Source organism: Lathamus discolor, chromosome 2 (assembly GCF_037157495.1).
Source record: "Lathamus discolor isolate bLatDis1 chromosome 2, bLatDis1.hap1, whole genome shotgun sequence".
In the NCBI taxonomy this organism is placed as follows: domain Eukaryota; kingdom Metazoa; phylum Chordata; class Aves; order Psittaciformes; family Psittacidae; genus Lathamus; species Lathamus discolor.
The window spans coordinates 61394525-61413737 of NC_088885.1; the positions used below are offsets into that span (position 1 = coordinate 61394525).

The following is a 19213-nucleotide window of genomic DNA, read 5'->3' on the forward strand; positions in this document are numbered from 1 at the left end:
GCCCATATGAAGATAGGCTGAGAAAGTTGGGGCTGTTCAGCCTGAAGAAGAGAAGGCTGCGTGGAGACCTAATAGCAGCCTTCCAGTACCTGAAGGGGGCCTATAGGGATGCTGGGGAGGGACTCTTCGTTAGGGACTGTAGTGACAGGACAAGGGCTAATGGGTTAAAACTTACACAGGGGAAGTTTAGATTGGATATAAGGAAGAAGTTCTTTACTGTAAGGGTGGTGAGGCACTGGAATGGGTTGCCCAAGGAAGTTGTGAATGCTCCATCCCTGGCAGTGTTCAAGGCCGGGTTAGACAGAGTCTTGGGTGAGATGGTTTAGTGTGAGGCGTCCCTGCCCATGGCAGGGGGTTGGAACTAGATGATCTTAAGGTCCTTTCCAGCCCTGACTGTTCTATGAGTCTATGATTCTATGAATTTGTTCTGATGGACCTAATGGAGTATCTTCAGCCTGGGTTTAAAATGAATAGATCAGTTGCATTAAAGACATAAATGGAAATCCACCTCTACAGAAGCCTTAAGTACTATTTGTGACTGAAAAGCTTAAAAAGCTTAAAAAGCTTAAAAAGCTTGGTTACCCTGCTCTTGCAGGGGGGTTGGACTAGATGATCTTTTTAGGTCCCTTCCAACCCTTGGGATTCTGTGATTCTGTGATTCAAGGATATATTGCAATACCTTAGCTATAACTTTTAACAAAATCTCTCTGTGGTTAAGCATACCAGTCTCCCATTTTGCCCCAAACCCATTGATAGTTTGTCCAAAAAATATACTTGACTACTGTGCAGAAGAGCTATGAGGAAGATTTCCTGAATAAGCAGGTTCTTAAAATAACTTCCTGAGTGCTGGTGCAGGTTTCAGATGCAGTAGGAAGAAATTCCATTTGACTTAGTCATCTTTAGGTTCCTTGTAATATAATATAATTTGATATAACATTGTTCCTTGATTCTATTGTTGATATGCTGTACACACAAAGAAAGAATCCTTAGTTGATAGGTCATACCCTTATTTGAGGCTTTAGGGGTTATGAGCCAGACTTCTGTTTTTGTGAGAATTAGTTGGTAATTGAAAAATGAGTAAAGACATGTGTTGGAAATGCTGCTATTCTTGGCTGTATTTTCTAACAGTGTTGCTCTCTGAAGAGATGTGGAAAGCTGGATTATTACACCTATTTTCTTCCGCTGTAGATGCTGGTGCTAACTCATAAATGCTTATTAGGTGCCAGAGGCAAGATGAAGTATTAATTCACAGCAATAATAGCTTTGATGGATTTACATCCATTTCATAGAATCATAGAACAGTTACGGTTGGAAAGGACCTTAAGATCATCTAGTTCCAACCCCCTGCCATGGGCAGGGACGCCTCACACTAAACCATCTCACCCAAGACTCTGTCTAACCCGGCCTTGAACACTGCCAGGGATGGAGCATTCACAACTACCTTGGGCAACCTATTCCAGTGCATCACCACCCTTACAGTAAAGAACTTCTTCCTTATATCCAATCTAAACTTCCCCTGTGTAAGTTTTAACCCATTAGCCCTTGTCCTATCACTACAGTCCCAAATGAAGAGTCCCTCTCCAGCATCCTTGTAGGCCCCCTTCAGATACTGGAAGGCTGCTATGAGGTCTCCACGCAGCCTTCTCTTCTCCAGGCTGAACAGCCCCAACTTCCTCAGCCTGTCTTCATACGGGAGGTGCTCCAGCCCTCTGATCATCCTCACTGCCCTCCTCTGGACTTGTTCAAGCAGTTTCATGTCCTTTTTCTGTTGAGGACAGCAGAACTGTACACAGTACTCGAAGTGGGGTCTCACCAGAGCAGAGCAGAGTAGAGGGGCAGGATCCCTTCCTTCAACCTCCTGGTCACTCTTCTTTTGTTGCTCCTGATTTCTCCATAAGGTGTACTGTTGAATGCATTCAGGAGTTACTACAGCCTAGCTGGAATGCACAAAGTCATGAGACTAAGAATCTCACTGTGTGTCTGACACCTTGCAAAGTTAACTACAGAGATGGAACAGTGAAACAGCTACTTGTGCAATCCCAACTCAATGTGTGCTGAAGGCTTCAGTGATACATGTAGAGGAGCAGGTTCTCATGTATCCATCACAAATGCTGAGGACTGGTGCCTCATGGCATGTAGCTTCTGGTGTAAGTGTGGGCCAGTGTTAATGCAAATCTTTCCACCAGCAAAGGCATTAATTCGGTCTCTCCTCTTCACGCAACTGCATATTTTTCACAACTGCTGGGGGACTTCTGGCTGGCCATTTTAGTTGTAAAATTGTGGGGGTGCCTTCAAGTAGAAAGGTGCATGTATAAGATTAGAAAGTGTTTACAAGTGCAGGTAGATCAGCTAAATCAGTGGTATTCAGCTGAGATGGTGGAGTCAAAGCTTGTGACTGAACTGCTGTCTTGACTCCTTGTTATATTACACTGTTTAATCTTTCCATGTGCCTTAATGGCACATTCTCCCATCTCATTCTCTACTTCTGCATGATTATATGGTATTCAGAAGGCTATAGGAGCTGGTGCCATCTGTCTGCTTTCCCATCCCAAAATTCGCCGGGGTAGGTGCTACTGGAAATCAGTAAATTATTTTAACTACAGTTGTGTTCTGTCTGACTAGCATGTTTGTGTTCTGGGTAGCTCTTTACTTAGCCAAGAGTGTATACTAACTTTCAAATACTGCTGGGTCATGGAAATTACTTTCTGGGCCATGTGTTGCCTTGTTTTGAAACATCTAAAAAGATAGTCTGGGGTTTGGGTGGGTTTTTTGTTTTGTTCTTTTTAACCTAGATAGTTAATTGTAAAGTGTATTGGGGACTACTTATCTGCAATATTCTAGCAGCAGAAGAGCAGTGGCAGCAGGCAGCAACCTCTGTTTACAGTACTAAAGGCTTCCCTGGCTTAGTCGTCTGTAACCATACCTGTCTGTAGTCATGTTACAAGTAAGGTGAAGTCTTGTACTGCATACTTTCAGATAATTTTATGCACTAAAATACTTAAGCCTCTCCATGCCTTCCTGTTAATTGAAAGCTGCAGTTGACTAGCTGAAAGGTTTTTTCAGACTACCTTATGTGATAAGTAGATCCCCAAGAATAATATTAGGCAGTATGCTTTGGAGAAATGAGCAGAATTCCTTTATTTTGAGAAAAATAATATTTGAGCTATTTACTCTTTCTAAAGCTCTGGTTTAGCCTTAGCAGTTTGCCTGGAAGATCTTGCTAATCTACACAGCTCAAGCACTTTTCATCAATTTAATCATATGACTATCACATTGAGATAGTCAAACTGTTCACTAACAAAATATCAGCCCTCTTTCAGCCACAGACAGAAGTGTTTTCCCTGACATCTCCTTGAGTACCTCATTTCTAAGAGTTTTCTAGTTATAGATCCTATCTCTAGCTGATCTTTTTAATCCTTTTTCTTTGGTTTTTGGTTGGTATTTTTTCTTTTACTTTATCTGCATGCTAAAAAAGGCTATTGTACCTCACTGCTTTGAAACACTTTTTACTATATGACACAGGAGAACACATACAATTAGGCAGTTTTCATAACTTCTTTTGAACATTCAAGTTGGAACATAAGTCTGTGGTTCAAAACTCTTGTACCAAGCAATACTGTTACATCTTAAAACCTAGTATTTGGTTTGAAAACAAGCATATGATACTCCAAGTCCTAATTTTTGTTTTGCTAATACCAATGTGAAAAAACTATCTTCACTTAAGTAAATTCAGTCCATTCAATTTTAATTCAAATATGATTATGTATTTTATAGAGAATTTGTTATAAATCCCTTTCTTCAAGAGGCAGCTTGTCTAAGGTGAATGTTGCTTCAACTGCCCTAATGTTTCTCTGAAACTAGCCAGTCTTCTGACAAATCTGAAAGCTTCTTTACTCAGAATTTCAAATTTTGTTAGAACTGCAAAAGAAAAACCTGTTACTTCTGAGTGATTTTGATAATCTAAAATACTTTCGTGTTTTATGCAAATAAATGAAATAACCTTAATTAATCTCTTTACAGAAATTAAATAGGTTTCCAAGAACATATGTAATGTTCTTGAATGTTCTGAAATTGCTTAAGATTCTTGATCATGGTGTGTATATGAACTAAATTAGGTTACCTTGTTATGGAAGGCTGTGCTACTGTATGTAATTACTACTTAATGTAATTACTTTTTATTACTTGATAATGCATATCCTGTAATTGAAAGCTTCATGGCAGATGCTGTTTACTGTGCAGCCAAAAATACTCAGGGTCAGGTTAATTATTACTTGGTAATAATTAACTGCTGTCAACAGTACAAGAAGACTTAAGTTCATCGTAATGTGTTCTTAGATAGCTGAACAAATGCGTAGCTTTTCAAATATAGCAAGGTAAAGAACATGTAGTATGTCTCACCTAATAGCTGGACACTCTACTTATTACTTACTGCATTTCGGCTTGTCTGTAAGTAATACTGTTCATGTAAGCTTGGATGTAGCACTATCCCTCTTAAAATCTGGTTGAAGGGCCATAAATAAGACATACAATAGGGAAGAACTGTGGCAGGATTGTTTTTTTTTTTTCTGGGTATATTTCTACTTCTTAGGTAACCAAAAAAAAACCCCCAACAAACAACAAAAAAAACAAACCACCAAACTTTTACCCCATCCTGATTGACTGTTCCTTTAATAGTCAGGAAAGTCTCTCTGTGGCTTAAACTTCAAGGTATTTTGTGTCCACTAGTTTAATAATTAACAATTTAGTTCTTACCTGTCATTTGTGTTTCTTGGGATATCTGCATATGTATTATGGCCTGTCTTGTTCTTCATAGTTACGTGTAGTCTGGACAATACTGTACTAGACCAACAGTGACAGGGTTAGTTTCACATCATGCATTCAGCACTGTTCCCCCCAGGTAGAAAAGTTAAGGGCGGGCAGGGCCTGGCTAATGCTATAAAATAGTTCTCTGCAGAATCATAGTGACATCATATTTCTATGACTTGTGTTTTACCTTAAATAAAATAATACTCACTAAGCTATTTGGAAAATCTTGCATGGTAGTCCTAGCCCTTATATAGGCATTTAAATGTTACAGGGATAGAAGTAAAGATTTTAGAGTCTAATTGGCTGAAGTTACTTGCAAATCGTAATTTGTATTTCATAAGCATCGTATTAAAGTGGCGTATATGGTTTGCTTGTCGTTTTGTGTGTGTATGTGTGGTATTCATGCCAGTGTTGTTTTGCAGACAATGGTACATGGACTCAGCTGTGGTTGGTGTCTGACTATCATGAGCATGGATCACTCTTTGATTACCTGAACAGGTATACAGTAACAGTGGAAGGAATGATAAAATTAGCTTTGTCCACTGCTAGTGGTCTTGCTCATCTTCACATGGAAATTGTTGGCACACAAGGTAATCTTACAACTATGTAGCCTGTCATGTGGATAGTATTGGATTTTTAAAGAAATCATAGATGCTCTTTCTACTATGATTCTTTTCTTAATTTGAACATTCAACCTGTAATTTCTTTGCACACAGCTACTTACGTGATGATAAGGCAGCTAAACTCAGTGCAGATACTCAGGTTAATCCCCTGTGGAGCTGAGGGAATTGAAAAATGTCTGTTTGGGGCCTGTCATAATATCTGAACTAATAGAACTTCTTAATTTGGATTTTTTTTATCTTTCTGTGGTGTATCCAGGTTTTGTGATGTAACAGTCCTTCCTACAAAACACCTATGAAAAGGCAGTAAGTAGTGTTGCCTTTAGAATCGTCTTTGACTTGAGACAGCACTATGTGTCTGTTTCCAGAGATGTTAGAAACTTTTTTTGTGGCAAGTAGTATGGGTACACAGTAAGTACTTGCAGGAAGAGGAGAAGGAGGAGTAGAGTGGCATAATATGGCAGGCATTTAAGGTACTTTTCTGGACAGCCAGCCAGCCAATCCACAATGAATGGTTTCAGGAGTTACTTTAATGTACATGAGGTAGCAGAACTGGAAGGAATTCTGTAACATCAAACAAAATCTGCACCCATTTTAGAACAGTAGCAATTACATTTTTTTACAGATGTGTTATTTCTGTTTTGGTTTTTGTTTTGTTTCCTTACAGGCAAACCAGCGATTGCTCATAGAGATTTGAAATCAAAAAATATATTGGTAAAAAAGAATGGAACATGCTGCATTGCAGACCTAGGATTGGCAGTTAGGCACGATTCAGCTACAGACACAATTGATATTGCCCCAAACCACAGAGTGGGAACAAAAAGGTAAAATCATTAATGTGATGTGTCAGGTGGTATTTACAATAAAATGCTTTGGATTTTCTTGCCCCATATAGAAGATTTTCCTGTGTACAAACACAAGCAGCAGGAAAATCTAAACAATGGCAGGTAGAGTTCCTAGGCACTTCCTTGCCAGCTGGTTATTTAGTTAGACAGTAGGTGCTTAAAAAGCATACTGAATCTTGGCATCTTCTACTAGCATGTGTAAAATACAGAAAACTTGCAAAATATTGTAGGGTGCAAGTATATACTAAAACACTTAGGAGACTTCATGAGTGACAGTCTTGAAACTTCACTGCTGTATCTTTATTCTTTGTGCCTTGTGTTGCATGGAAATGATTTCAGCTCAATCTGGAGTGTAAAACAGGATATTGGCAGTAGAAGTTAAAAGCTGGATTTATTTCAGTGTGAAGCCTATGTGGTAGAACATACAAGGTACAGTCTTGGATACGGGCCTATCATATTTTTGAGAGAAATATGAGAACTTAAAACAGCATTCATCTTTGTTATCTAATATGTAAATAGAATTATCAGTACATGAGTCAGTATACTCCCTTTCCTAAGCGTACTTCTGAATTTAGGAATACAGATTTGGTTTTTTGTCCTCAAAAGAACTCAGAGTGTTTAACTCCATTGACACTAGTGCAGTTTGTGATTGGCTGTAATTTAGCATTGCTGAACCTTCAGAGAACAATAATTGGAAGATGTTCTGAAGAGAAGATTAACTTTCTTTAGCAATCTGTGCAGCTATACAGCATACAGAGATAACAGCACTAACGGTAAACCACAGCAACAGAGTTGTGTGATACAGGTACATTTTGTCCTTTTGATGCGTATAGGTCCAGTACTATGCCAAACTAAAGTTTTGTATGCCTGTCACAGAGGAATGTGTGGAAGCCCAAGTGGTTCAGGGCTGTATGTGATTACCTTCAGCATATGCCCTAGCAGGTTTTCAGTTCTATATCTCTTTAGTGGTACTGCAAGGGGGCTTGAGGGATGAGCATAAACAATGAACTGGGATGTACCTTTAGCACTGTCTTTTTGGAAGAAAAAAACAAACTTCTCTTTTAAGGCCCAGTGAACAAAAATTTTTTAGAACATGTACTGAAAATTTACTTTACTGACAATTATATTGCTGACATTACTTTATTCTAAAGCTCTTCTGAACTAGTCTTTTGCCAACTTTAGAAATACCATACAAATGGTCAGATGAGATTTACTTTTGAAATGCTACTGGGTTACAAAGTACTGGGTGTTATTCCTTCTCAAAGTCTCCAGGAATCATTGGTAGTAAAACAGCAGACTACTTTGGGATTTGTCATTGCAGACTTAGCTGTGTGCAGGGTGCATTTCATGTCACGGAATTTTTTACTACACCTACACACAGGGAAAAAAAAAAAGGAAGTGCAAATCTGTTACTTTCTTTAGTCTTTGGAGGAAGCATCCTTTCAGCTGTGTCTGTAGATCCCACTTACAAGCTCTCTTCTTGTGTAGGCGCTATTAAATCTGTATCTGAATGAAGATGCAGCTGCCTTATGCTTCTTTGCAATAGTAATGCTGTAGTAACTCTTGCTTGCTGCAGTGCACAGCAGCAAGACCAAGTTCATTTCCCACTTTGAAGACATTAGTCACTTCTACCTTTCTGAAAATTGTTCGTTCTCATAAAAGTCTTGGTCTCCTCTTCCTCCCTCTTGTGAATTCTTGGGTAAGTAATGCTGCACCTGTGGCTAATTTTTCGTAATACAGTTCAGATCTTGCCTTAACTCCCATTGATTGCTGCTGCTGGTACCTTTACAGCACATGGACGCTCTGTGTGCAGGTTCAGGGAGATTCAGCTAAGTTTATATTTTTCTAATGATTGTCTGTTGTAAGGATGTATGGCCTAGAAAGCAAGCAAGACTCATTCTTGTTTGTGTGATGTAGGTGCTAAGTCAGACTGATGATCCTTCTTTCTGAATGAATCTTTATTTCTTTTCTGTTCAGAGGCTTAGCTGTATCCCAGAGCGTGTGAACTGTGTGCTTTCACAGCTCAGCCTGCAGTATAAAGCAGAGAATATGAGCTTAAAACTGAGAAGAAAATAGAATTCCTCTCTTACTCCCTAAGGCTCAAATTCCACTTTAACATGGGTGCTTTTCTGTAGTTTATCCAAACCAAATATGAACAGAATTCTAGTTATGCTTGTTCAGAAGATGAAGATGTCATATTCAACTTGTTGTGCATGCTTCCTATTTGATTACACCAGCCCTATATGTGCAAGAAGTTTAGGCAACTAATACAGAGTTTTCAGACTAAAAGAGGTGAGGAGGTCAGTAGGCACCCAAAGTGCCAAATGTGACCCATGCTCAACATTTTTAAACTTCTTTGTAGACTTTGCCTGTCAGTCTTGGAGGATATTGAATTGCAGACCTAGTTCAGAAGGCCCAAGTTAGTCTATGTAGAGTAATTCTCTCCAGAACCCAAAATACTGTTTCTGATAAGCAGTGCATTTCTAATATATAAGCTGTAAAGGAGATGGGTGTTTCTCTCTCTGTTGTCTGATAGCCATGAAATGGCTATCTGCTGACTGCACTAGATGACCTACTTGCCTTTCGCCTCTCTTGTTCCAGCAATAATCTCTCAGACTTTTTGATCAGTCATTTACCATTCTATGTTATGGACATCAAAGCCAATCTAAATGCATTGATGGAAGATCATGGTAAGAGGTCAATTTGCCAATAAATTCAGTCGAAGTCACTTTTGGAAAGGGTGGGGGTTTTTTTTTATTCTCTTTTGAGGGTATGAATTCAGCTCCATTGACACATTTGGGCCTCTTTCAGTATTTCCTGTAAAAACCTTTGTCCTTAGGACAATATATAGAAACTGATACGATCTCCTTTACTGCTTGTATACGTGATTTTGGCGGACAGTCTCGCAACATGGTTGGGGGTTTTGGTTTAGTGGCTTTCCACCTTTATTACTCTTCACATCCCCATGTGATCTTAAGACAGCTCAAATACTCTTCCTTCTAAATCCAAAGCTGATCACTATACTGTCAAGTGCATTAAGATTATCCAATAATGCAAAATCCTTGGAGAGCATTAAAACACTCATCACAGTCTTGCATTCTTGATTAAAAAGCTTTTGATACAGGTGGCACAGAATAATTTTGAGTCTTGCTTATGTTAAAGATTGTGACATATGTAAACTTAGAATTCTGCTTCCATTCAATGAATACTGTCAAAGTAAACCTTATGTTCCTCTTTAAACAATTGTCCACTGCTTGTGCTGTGTTTATCAGTTGTGGGGAATTTCTGTGTCTGTACAGTGCTTAGGAGAACTCTCATGATGGCAACCCTTGTTGAAGTTCTGGATAGCCCAGAACAAATACAACTACGGGGTACATTTTTGCTCTTTTGTTTATAGCCCGTGCTTCCTTGAATGTATGTCACTTCTGTAAGACAGTAGTGCTGAGTGTTCTGGAAGGTCTGATAGTTCTGAATTTAAGTACTGTGTCTTGTATTCTGCCTCACATCCCTATGGAAAGAAAATCCTGGTATTATGTTGATAAAATGAAACTCTACATAGGCTTCTGTGGCTATTCAGGGTTGAGCTATCACCTGACATTGTATTCCATTCCAGTAATCTATGTGTGTTGCGTTTTTACCAGTTATCTGTGCTTTCCAAAGCCCTGGTGGTGGTTTTCCCTGCTTCATTAGGATGGCAGCTTGAGATTGACAAGGCATGTGGAGAAACACACTGAACTCTGTTAAACATTACGTATATTGGATTTAGTAGCCAGAGCTATACCAGATTGAGAAAGCAGAATTACAGCTGATGTTGACTGCAGCAAATACTATTCATTCCTTCCAGCAATCAGTGAGGATGCTGCTGTCGATATTTCACAATGCAGTTCACACTGACATTTTGCTTGATGTTCCCACATTTGGCTTAGTCACTAAACAAGGTAACAATGCCACGACCAGTTTTCAGTCTTTCTTTCTCAGTTGAAAGTCTGTGCTGAAACCAGGAAAGTCTGTCACAGATTTTTCTGTTGCAGAAAATGCTGATAAAGTATTCTATTAAAAAAAAAAAAAAAGCTTTATGTGATTTTTATAATGGAATAATCAGTTACTGTAATGGCAGGGAGCCTTTGTTCCCAAGGGATCCTTATCAGCTCTGCTTTTTTAATCAGCTCTTCATGTCTATTCCCTCTGTGGTCTTGCTAGTGAATATTATAAGTGGGTGCTACATGTTGGCGTATTCCAGGAGCTCAGGCATCCTTCTGCCTGGCTTCTGCTAGCCTGGTGTGTCCTAAGGGCTGGACTGTGTCCATTCCAGGCCCATGGATATAGCTGCTGCTTTCTTTCTTGGGCTTCAACCAGTAGTGGGGCTACGCATATACAGACACATACAATACTGACAGGGCTGGCTATACAGATTGCTATATACCACGTGCTGTCTTCAATACCCACATAAAACACTGTCAGAACTTGTATAAAATATAAGTGTTAACAGCCAAGTCTTCATGCTTCAGCCGATCAGGATTCAACTTCATTAGTTAAAATGCAAACTCCCTGCTGTAGCCTGACAAGCCCACGTGTGCTTATGAATTCCATGTGAATACAACCTTTGGTCTAATGCCCTCTTCTGTGCTCTGCAGTTCTCCTACTCACCAGCTGGGCTGTGCTAATGCACAGTAGCAAATGGATGCATATACCTGTATGCACACCTATATTCATGGATTCCCTTTAATACCAGTGTATACTTGTGTGGTATTCCCTCGAATACCATCCCTGCATGGGTCAGCTCTTTGCTGGCTAGACTAGCTTGAAGTTAGCTAGTGAATTACACATATGCACACCTGCCACCCATGCCAGGTTTGGGGGAAGTACACCCTAGCAGCTGGCATATAGATCTTGTGACCTATTATTCCCACTCCAATTGCGGCTGAGAGCCTCTTACTCTGCTTCTGTCATCTTAGTTCTTCCCTGTAGCTGTTATCTTTAAGCTGGTGACTGTGAAGCCTATGACACATGGTCCTACTTCAGTGGCTGAAGCAGAGACCTTCATTTGCTCCAGTTGCTGGCACCAGAGGTATCTTCACGCACTGTCTGACTGCAGTTGCTGGTACCCCCACAGTAGCTCCGGATACATGGTTCTAAGACCTTTGGATGCTTGCTCGCAGGATCTGCAGTTCCCTTCCAGTTGCTGGCACACCAAGCCCAAGCGCAACTTAATCCCTTGTCTGACTCCAGTTGCTACCCCTGAGCTCTCTCATGCCTGGCTCCAGTTGCTGGCATGTAGTCCTTAAAGCGCATGTGCACATGGGGTTGAGAGTGAGATTACATAAAAAGATAGTTAGGATTTAGTAAGAAGATACACTGCAGCAAGCCTTTGGAGGTCTTGGTCAAACAAGCATAATGGTGGGCAAGTGTTTATGCAAGTGGCTCCTTGCGTAAACTTTACTGTCTTTTGCTCACTTTTGTTCCTCTCAGTTACCCTTCTCCTGAACATTCATTGATAGGCATTGCATTGTCCTACAGACCTCCCTTGAATATTGACAGTCCTCATGTTCCTCTTGCTTCCCGCATATCAGCAGTTACAGCATGCACGCTGGCCCTCCCTAAAGCTATGCCTGGATTTTTTTAATAGCACATCAGTTAGCAACTGAGCCTTTGGGTCTTCGTCATTGTCTCTGTTATCCCATGTTTGTCAGGCTTATGGCTCTATTTGGTCATTGTTTCCCCTTATACTTATTCCACTATTGCTTTGCTTGTTTCTCTCAGTTTACTTATCCCCCTTGCATTGGAGATCTTTGATTAATGAAGCAGATTTTCCTTTGTCTCATATTTGCATTTGGTTTTGAGCAGCTCGATAGCATTGAACTTTCTCTACAGTAAGTATTTATGAAATTAAATGTTATTTTGTTTATTTGGTGTTTTGTTTTGTTTCATTATTGCAAATAGGTACATGGCTCCAGAAGTTCTAGATGATTCCATAAATATGAAACATTTTGAGTCATTCAAAAGAGCAGACATCTATGCCATGGGATTAGTGTTTTGGGAAATAGCTCGGCGATGTTCAATTGGTGGTATGTAGCAATCTTTACAGAAGTGGAGATACTAAGGAATTATAGCTTACGGAATGTGAATAAGTTTTAGTAAAGTCTGTTCCAAAAAATTGTACAAGGTAATAATATGGTTTTCAGGCTTTCTAACTGTTAATCCTTTAGATGATGATTGGTTTATTTAACCTCTTTTTAAATTGATGAACCATACCTGTTAAAAAAAATACGAAACGTCCCTGTCCATGTTTGGGTTGTGTTTTTTTCCCTAAAACCTTTACGTAGATGGGAGAAAAGGGTGAAGTTAAACATCCTTGAGATCAAGGGGCAAACACCACCAGTAAGTGTTAGGTGTAATGTGTTCAGGTAACATCCATACTGTATTTAAAATAAAACATGCTATTACAAATCATACACTTCCAAGAAGCATGTCTTTAGTATAGCATGTGAAAGATTTGGCATAGCTTTCATCTTTTCCAAATATATAAATCTAAAAATTGAAAATTCCTCAAGGGCAGTATGAACATACCAAAGGTATGGGTAAGGTGGTGTTTGGGGGTTTTTTATTATTAGTCATTGTAATGTAGTTTTTAAAAATGAAAGCCAAAAAAAGAAAATGGTAGGGTACTGATAAGCAACACAGTAAAATGTGAAGAGTATGTAATTTAGCGTTACCTAAATTAAGCCGTTTGCAACCTGTTACAGGAATCCACGAAGATTACCAGTTGCCGTACTATGACCTTGTTCCTTCAGACCCTTCTGTTGAAGAAATGAGGAAAGTTGTGTGTGAGCAGAAGTTAAGGCCCAATATTCCAAACAGATGGCAGAGCTGTGAGGTATTAACTAACCTTGCTAAAGCTGCTTTAATGGACACTGAAGCTTTTATTGATTTCAGTGGCTTATAAATTGTGCTTGTTGTTGAAGGGAGAAGGGTTGCTTCAAGACCTTAATTACATTCTGATCATTGTAGCTTTATTGAATGTCATTGATCCTTGGTTATATGCTAATATTTAATGTATTTTCATGCACATTAATAGCTAACCTTTTGTGGAGTATTCTGTAATCCGTTCCTGTGAAACATAGGTGATAGTAATGTAAATTAAAGCTAGTCTGAATTATATTGATGGCTTGGCTTCGTGAGCGAAGATTTGGAAAGGGCTTTCCCTATGCTTACTACAAGCACGGTAACCAAGAGCATGTGGGATAGGCAAATCTGTTTGGAAAAAAGGCTGCTTAGGTGATCAGGAAGTTTTCGAACAAGACTAACATCTCCTGAGGCAATCTCGAGCATACAGGAATTACCATTGCAAATAAATTGTGCAACTGCGGTTGTACTGCAGCTGCCTGGGGTTAACTTTATATGCCCTATATGGATTAACTGCCCTATATGGGCAGTGTTTTGGATTTGTGACCAAAACAGATAGCACACCAGCGTCTTAAGTAATGCTGAACAGTGTTTATGCAGCTTGAAGGCTTTCCCCGTTTCTCATTCTCTTCCCCCCAGCACGTATTGCTGAGTAAGCTGGGGGTAGACAAGATGCTGAGAAGGAACACAGCTGGGACAGCTGACCCAAATTGGTCAGAGAGATACTCCATATCATGTAATGTCATGCTTAGCAGTACAGCTGAGGGAGGGGGAATATTTGCAGGGGTTGCTCTTGCTTGTGGACAGGCTAGGCATCGGTTGGATGGTGGTAAGCAATTGGTTTTGTATCATTTGTTTATAGAATCATAGAATAGTTAGGGTTGGAAAGGACCTAAATATCATCTAGTTCCAACCCCCTGCCATGGGCAGGGACACCTCACACTAAACCATCTCACCCAAGACTCTGTCTAACCCAGCCTTGAACACTGCCAGGGATGGAGCATTCACAACTTCCTTGGGCAACCCATTCCAGTGCCTCACCACCCTCACAGTAAAGAACTTCTTCCTTATATCCAATCTAAACTTCCCCTGTGTAAGTTTTAACCCATTAGCCCTTGTCCTGTCACTACAGTCCCTAACGAAGAGTCCCTCTCCAGCATCCTTGTAAGCCCCCTTCAGATACTGGAAGGCTGCTATGAGGTCTCCACACAGCCTTCTCTTCTCCAGGCTGAACACCCCCACCTTTCTCAGCCTACTTCATACGGGAGGTGCTCCAGTCCGCTGATCATCCTCGTGGCCCTCCTCTGGACTTGTTCCTTTGTCCTTTTTCTGTTGAGGACACCAGAACTGCACACAATACTCGAAGTGGGGTCTCACGAGAGCAGAGTAGAGGGGCAGAATTTGTTTTGGTTTGTTTTTTCCCCTTTTACCTATGAAACTGTTTTCATCTCAACCCGCAAGTTTTCTCACTTTGCCCTCATGATTCTCTCTCCCATCCCACTGGGTGGGGAGTGAGGGAGTGGCTGTGTGGGGCTTAGCTGCTTACTGGGGTTAACCCACAACAAGGGTAGTAAACATACATGAGGTAATCAGGTCTGTGCCAATTGGTTTGTAACAAGGCTGGTTATCTCTTTCAACAGTGCTGTGCTGCCTCATGTAAATGCTTGCTTGGAACTCACTTCAAGGGTCTTTGCCCTGTCATTGTGTAATGAAGGAGTATACTACAGACTGGCCAAAATAGGGATTTTTCTTTAAAAAAAAAAGCTTTAGGAATTTTCGCCCAAAATTGTGATGGCCTTAGTAGTTTGTACATCTCGGAGTTTGTACTTTATGCACTTACTGAAAGATGAACACTGTTATTAGGATGCTGAAGCTCTAGTAAGCCAAAGACTTAAAATTGCAGTGTACATGTGGTGGCGACTACTAACCATGCCTCTCTAGAAGTGTTTACCTGATTCTGGGGTGAGGTCATTATGCTGGTAGTCACTGCACAGGCATTAGTATGCACAGCAGTGAGCTCTTTCCTTTCCAGCCAGCTTTGTTCATGTTGCTTACTGTAGAAACCCACCTAGGGCTAGAACCAATGCTTTCTGATTCAGACCTTAAGAGAATAGCTGTGGTAGGCTACAATAGGAATGAGAAATTGATAAGACATGATGGAAGAGAGAACTGGGTTGTAGCATGTGTGAAATGAATACATGGGTAATAATAGACCTCAGAAACAGATGAAGAGGATAAGGTAGGACAGACGCTACCTGGTCTGCAGTACATATAATTGTTTCTCTTTCCTTTACAGGCGTTACGAGTAATGGCAAAAATTATGCGGGAATGCTGGTATGCCAATGGAGCTGCTAGGCTAACAGCTTTGCGCATTAAGAAAACGTTATCACAACTTAGTCAACAGGAGGGGATAAAGATGTAATCCTGGATTCACTAACAAAGAATACTGTAAAAATCCATGTCTGCACCAGAGTGGCGTGTTAAGAAGGTTAATTGTTCTACCTCACTGGGGGAACAGAAGGATATTGCTGCCTTTTAGCACTTCATAGGAACGTCACTTACCTAGGATTTTTGTGGACATGCTGAACAGTTGTGTTGGGTCCTTTCTGTGCACTATGAACCTCTTTCCCAGGTTACTTACAAAACATTGTGTAGTCTAGTTTTATTTTTATTAACCTATAATTTTTTATTTTGATAGCTGGTCTTCTAGTTAACTGTGCTAAAAACAGGAGGTCACTTTTAAAATTGAACTGGTTCACTAATTTGTTCTAGAGTGCATTGATGGCTCTGTAAGCAACTTTATTCCTGGCTGGTACATTGACTATTCTGAACCACTGTCAAGGTTCTTTGATTCAGATTGTGAATGTACTGTTGGAGTACACTTTGCTAGCTATTAAGGTAGTACATCGTTTGGACTCTTTGATATACAAATTGACCTCATTCAGTTGTGGGAACATAATTTATGCAACTGTACTTTATACATGATTACTGGGGTTTTTTCCACTTTCTCAGAACATTACATTGCCTTCAAAATAGATTGTATTATACCAGTAAGTGCCGCTTTTGAGTCTTCTAATGCAAAACAGTAGGAACGTACAAACCCTAAGGTACTTTTGGTTTGAAAAAACAAATTAATGATCAACTGTTCCTTTGCCTAGCTAAGATCTAATTCACACTCATTTCAGCAAGTGAGTACATAATTCATGAAATACCTTTAATTTTACCAAAATCTGACCCTTTAAACCACTGTGGGAGTTTTAAATAGTGTAAGATAGTTAATTCACTGTCGTACTTGTCAAGTCATGAGTCATAATTATATTTAAGGGAGTTTTTTTGTTGTTTTTTATCAAGTGGTACTTCTAAAATGCTTGAAGTACCTATCTACTTCAGAAAAGTAGCATGAGGAGTAAGATGCTCTTAAGGGAGATTTTTGCTCCATTAAATCAAATATGAAAAGCATATTTTCTGTGCAGTTCTGCAGAGTCTTAAGGCTCAAAGAACAGTGTTTGCAATTAAACAAGGATTAAGTGCACCTGTAATTAGGGAGAAGTTATTTGGGCTTTTGTATGAGAAAGTTCAAAGCTGCTTATAAATTTTATGTGCATATATTTTGTGTGTGCCTCATACACAGAAAGCGGTGAGCTGCAGAAAGTGCTGAGCTGCAGGTCTTTGGATACAAATACCAGAGGATTTCAGCAATTCTCTTCATAGTTACAAGAACAAAGCTTATGATGGCTTGTGTTGTCATAAGAACACAGAAGAATATGCATAGCTTTAGTCAGGATTTGCCCAAGATTTTAAGGGTATTACAAGATTTTCTGAAACTTCTTTAGAAATTGAATTGCTTCTTTGCCCAAATGTACAACTTCTGGAGGGGATGGGGAAAATTAATGTGGAAAATTCTCTTAAAAAATGCTGTTAACAGGAATTTTTTTTTTATTGCCACTTCAGGAAGAGTCTGGTTGTCCTTTGCTTTTATTAATACCCAAAATACTCGGTAGTATTTCAGTATTTAAAAGTGGTAATTAATATGCCACCTAAGTTCACACTCTTTAGAACACATCAGTATCCATCCTGTTATTAACAAACGCAGCAACCTTAACTCTGCTTCCATTTCATTCTTCAGCATATAGTCCACAGAGAGTTTTTCATAGGCATAACTGGATCTTTACCATAGATACAGATGGTATAGTTCATACTTCAGAATCATCAGGCTACCAGCATGCTTCAGATCTCTAGTAATCTTGATGGTAACATCAGAGAGCTTCCAATGAAGTTCATCAAATAATTTCATTAGGGGCTTATTTTAGCACCTACAAAGCTTAATTACCATAATGTTTAGTTTCCTAAAATGTAAGGATAGTTCTGTTGCATTTAAAAGAGAATCTTAAGGCAGCTGAGCAACATCACGGCATGCAGACTTTTCAGTCAGCTCTACAGTGGTTTGTAACATGTCTCATCTCAAACACCTAGTAGTCTTCATTCTCCTGAATTGCTAGCAACTGTTCTTAAATTGTTCTAATTTTTCATTTTGTAATAGAAGCTTGCAAAAACAAAGCACAGGAAGGATGCTTGATACAGTGTGTGATGTTAGGAATGTTATTTTGGGACACATTCATATTGGAATGCAGAACAGGGAAATTCTGAATAAGGCTGTATGTATCCTCAGTTCTGACACCACAACTTCAAGCTTTGTTCTTCTTTTCCATTATATAAACTGAACACCTTTTACAAAGGCTGTGTCTGTATATATTATGTAACTTTAAATGTTACCTGTGTAAGATCATATCTTATATATATGGACACAGGTACACATAAGTATTTTTTAAATTAAGATTGTAATATCACCAGATTTGCTCTTGGAAATCCAGGGGGACCAAAATATTTTAGCATTCAGAATATTAATTTTGTATCATTTCAAGTATATACCAAAACATTTTCTGATGAATACTGATGCAAATGTTTATTGTAAATATTTCATACATTATACATTCACTTTTGTGGATTTAACCAATTTGACATTCTAGTAGCATTGAAGCCTCAGTTTGGTTTACAGACTTGTGACCACGTGGATATGGATGTGGAAAATAAGGAGCATTGGAAATGGTCTGATGCTGAAAAGCCCAAAATGTTGATTTTGGAATGCTGGAATTCTTCAGGGACCTTCCAACCTTAAAAGCTGGAATTCTGGGATGTTTCTCAAGCTGACTTTCCAAGTATGACACACTGTCACCTTCCAATGGTTCCACTTACAATCCTAAGAAAGACTTTGTGTACAGGTAAAGACGTTGGGATTGATTATATGGGGACATGAAGGTGTCAAATGAAATAAGAGGCTATTTTTTTTTTCCAGTAATCATTCTGAGTGTGATTGCCATGAAATTCACCTTTTAGTTAGTTCCTTGTTTATATAGTGCCATTGAAAGGATTGCAAGGTGTTAATCATTTTGTGTTTTGGTTTGGTTTTTTTTTTTTTTTTTTTTTTTTTTTTTGTTTTGTGAGTTTGTTGGTTTTTAAAAAAAAAAAAACCTTCACCATATCAGTTGCTTTAAACTCAAATTACCTCTTAAAAGACCAAGGTACATTTACCTCGTGTATATAATGTTTAATATTTTTCAGAACATTCTCTGGGTTTGCAGTTACATGTTTCTAGAAATATGGGTATTACTAAATTTACAACTTCAGCGGTACTAAATGTGTTACCTGGTGCCCCCAAACACTTTAATTTTCTGTATTTTATTGTATTAGCAAGTTTGCTGCTTTGTCACTGTAGCACCTGCCCTTACATAGCTGTGTGCATACTGCTTTGTAAATTTTACTTTTTTGGATGATTTGAGGATCCTGTACAGATGAGTGTAACTTTTTTAAACCCTACAAAATTGTGTATTTCCCGTACATTTCTGAAAATATGTATTGTATTTGTAGAGTATACATTTCAATGGATTGTAAATAGAACAGTAGAAGAGTGGATGCTTATGTTAAGTGCTAACACTACAGTAGAGAGATTAAAGCAGTGAAAATAAATAAATTTTTTCAAAA

General features: G+C 39.1%; 1 protein-coding gene across 1 annotated transcript in view; it reads left to right on the forward strand.

Annotated features, from left to right (window-relative positions):
- Window positions 1–19213, forward strand: part of TGFBR1 (transforming growth factor beta receptor 1) — a 38155-nt gene extending 18942 nt beyond the window's left edge. The window contains exons 5-9 of the mRNA XM_065667156.1: window positions 5229–5396; window positions 6094–6250; window positions 12212–12336; window positions 13015–13145; window positions 15471–19213. Coding sequence (XP_065523228.1) covers window positions 5229–5396; window positions 6094–6250; window positions 12212–12336; window positions 13015–13145; window positions 15471–15596 — 707 coding nt within the window. The 3' untranslated portion in view covers window positions 15597–19213. The remainder of the gene's footprint in view (window positions 1–5228; window positions 5397–6093; window positions 6251–12211; window positions 12337–13014; window positions 13146–15470) is intronic.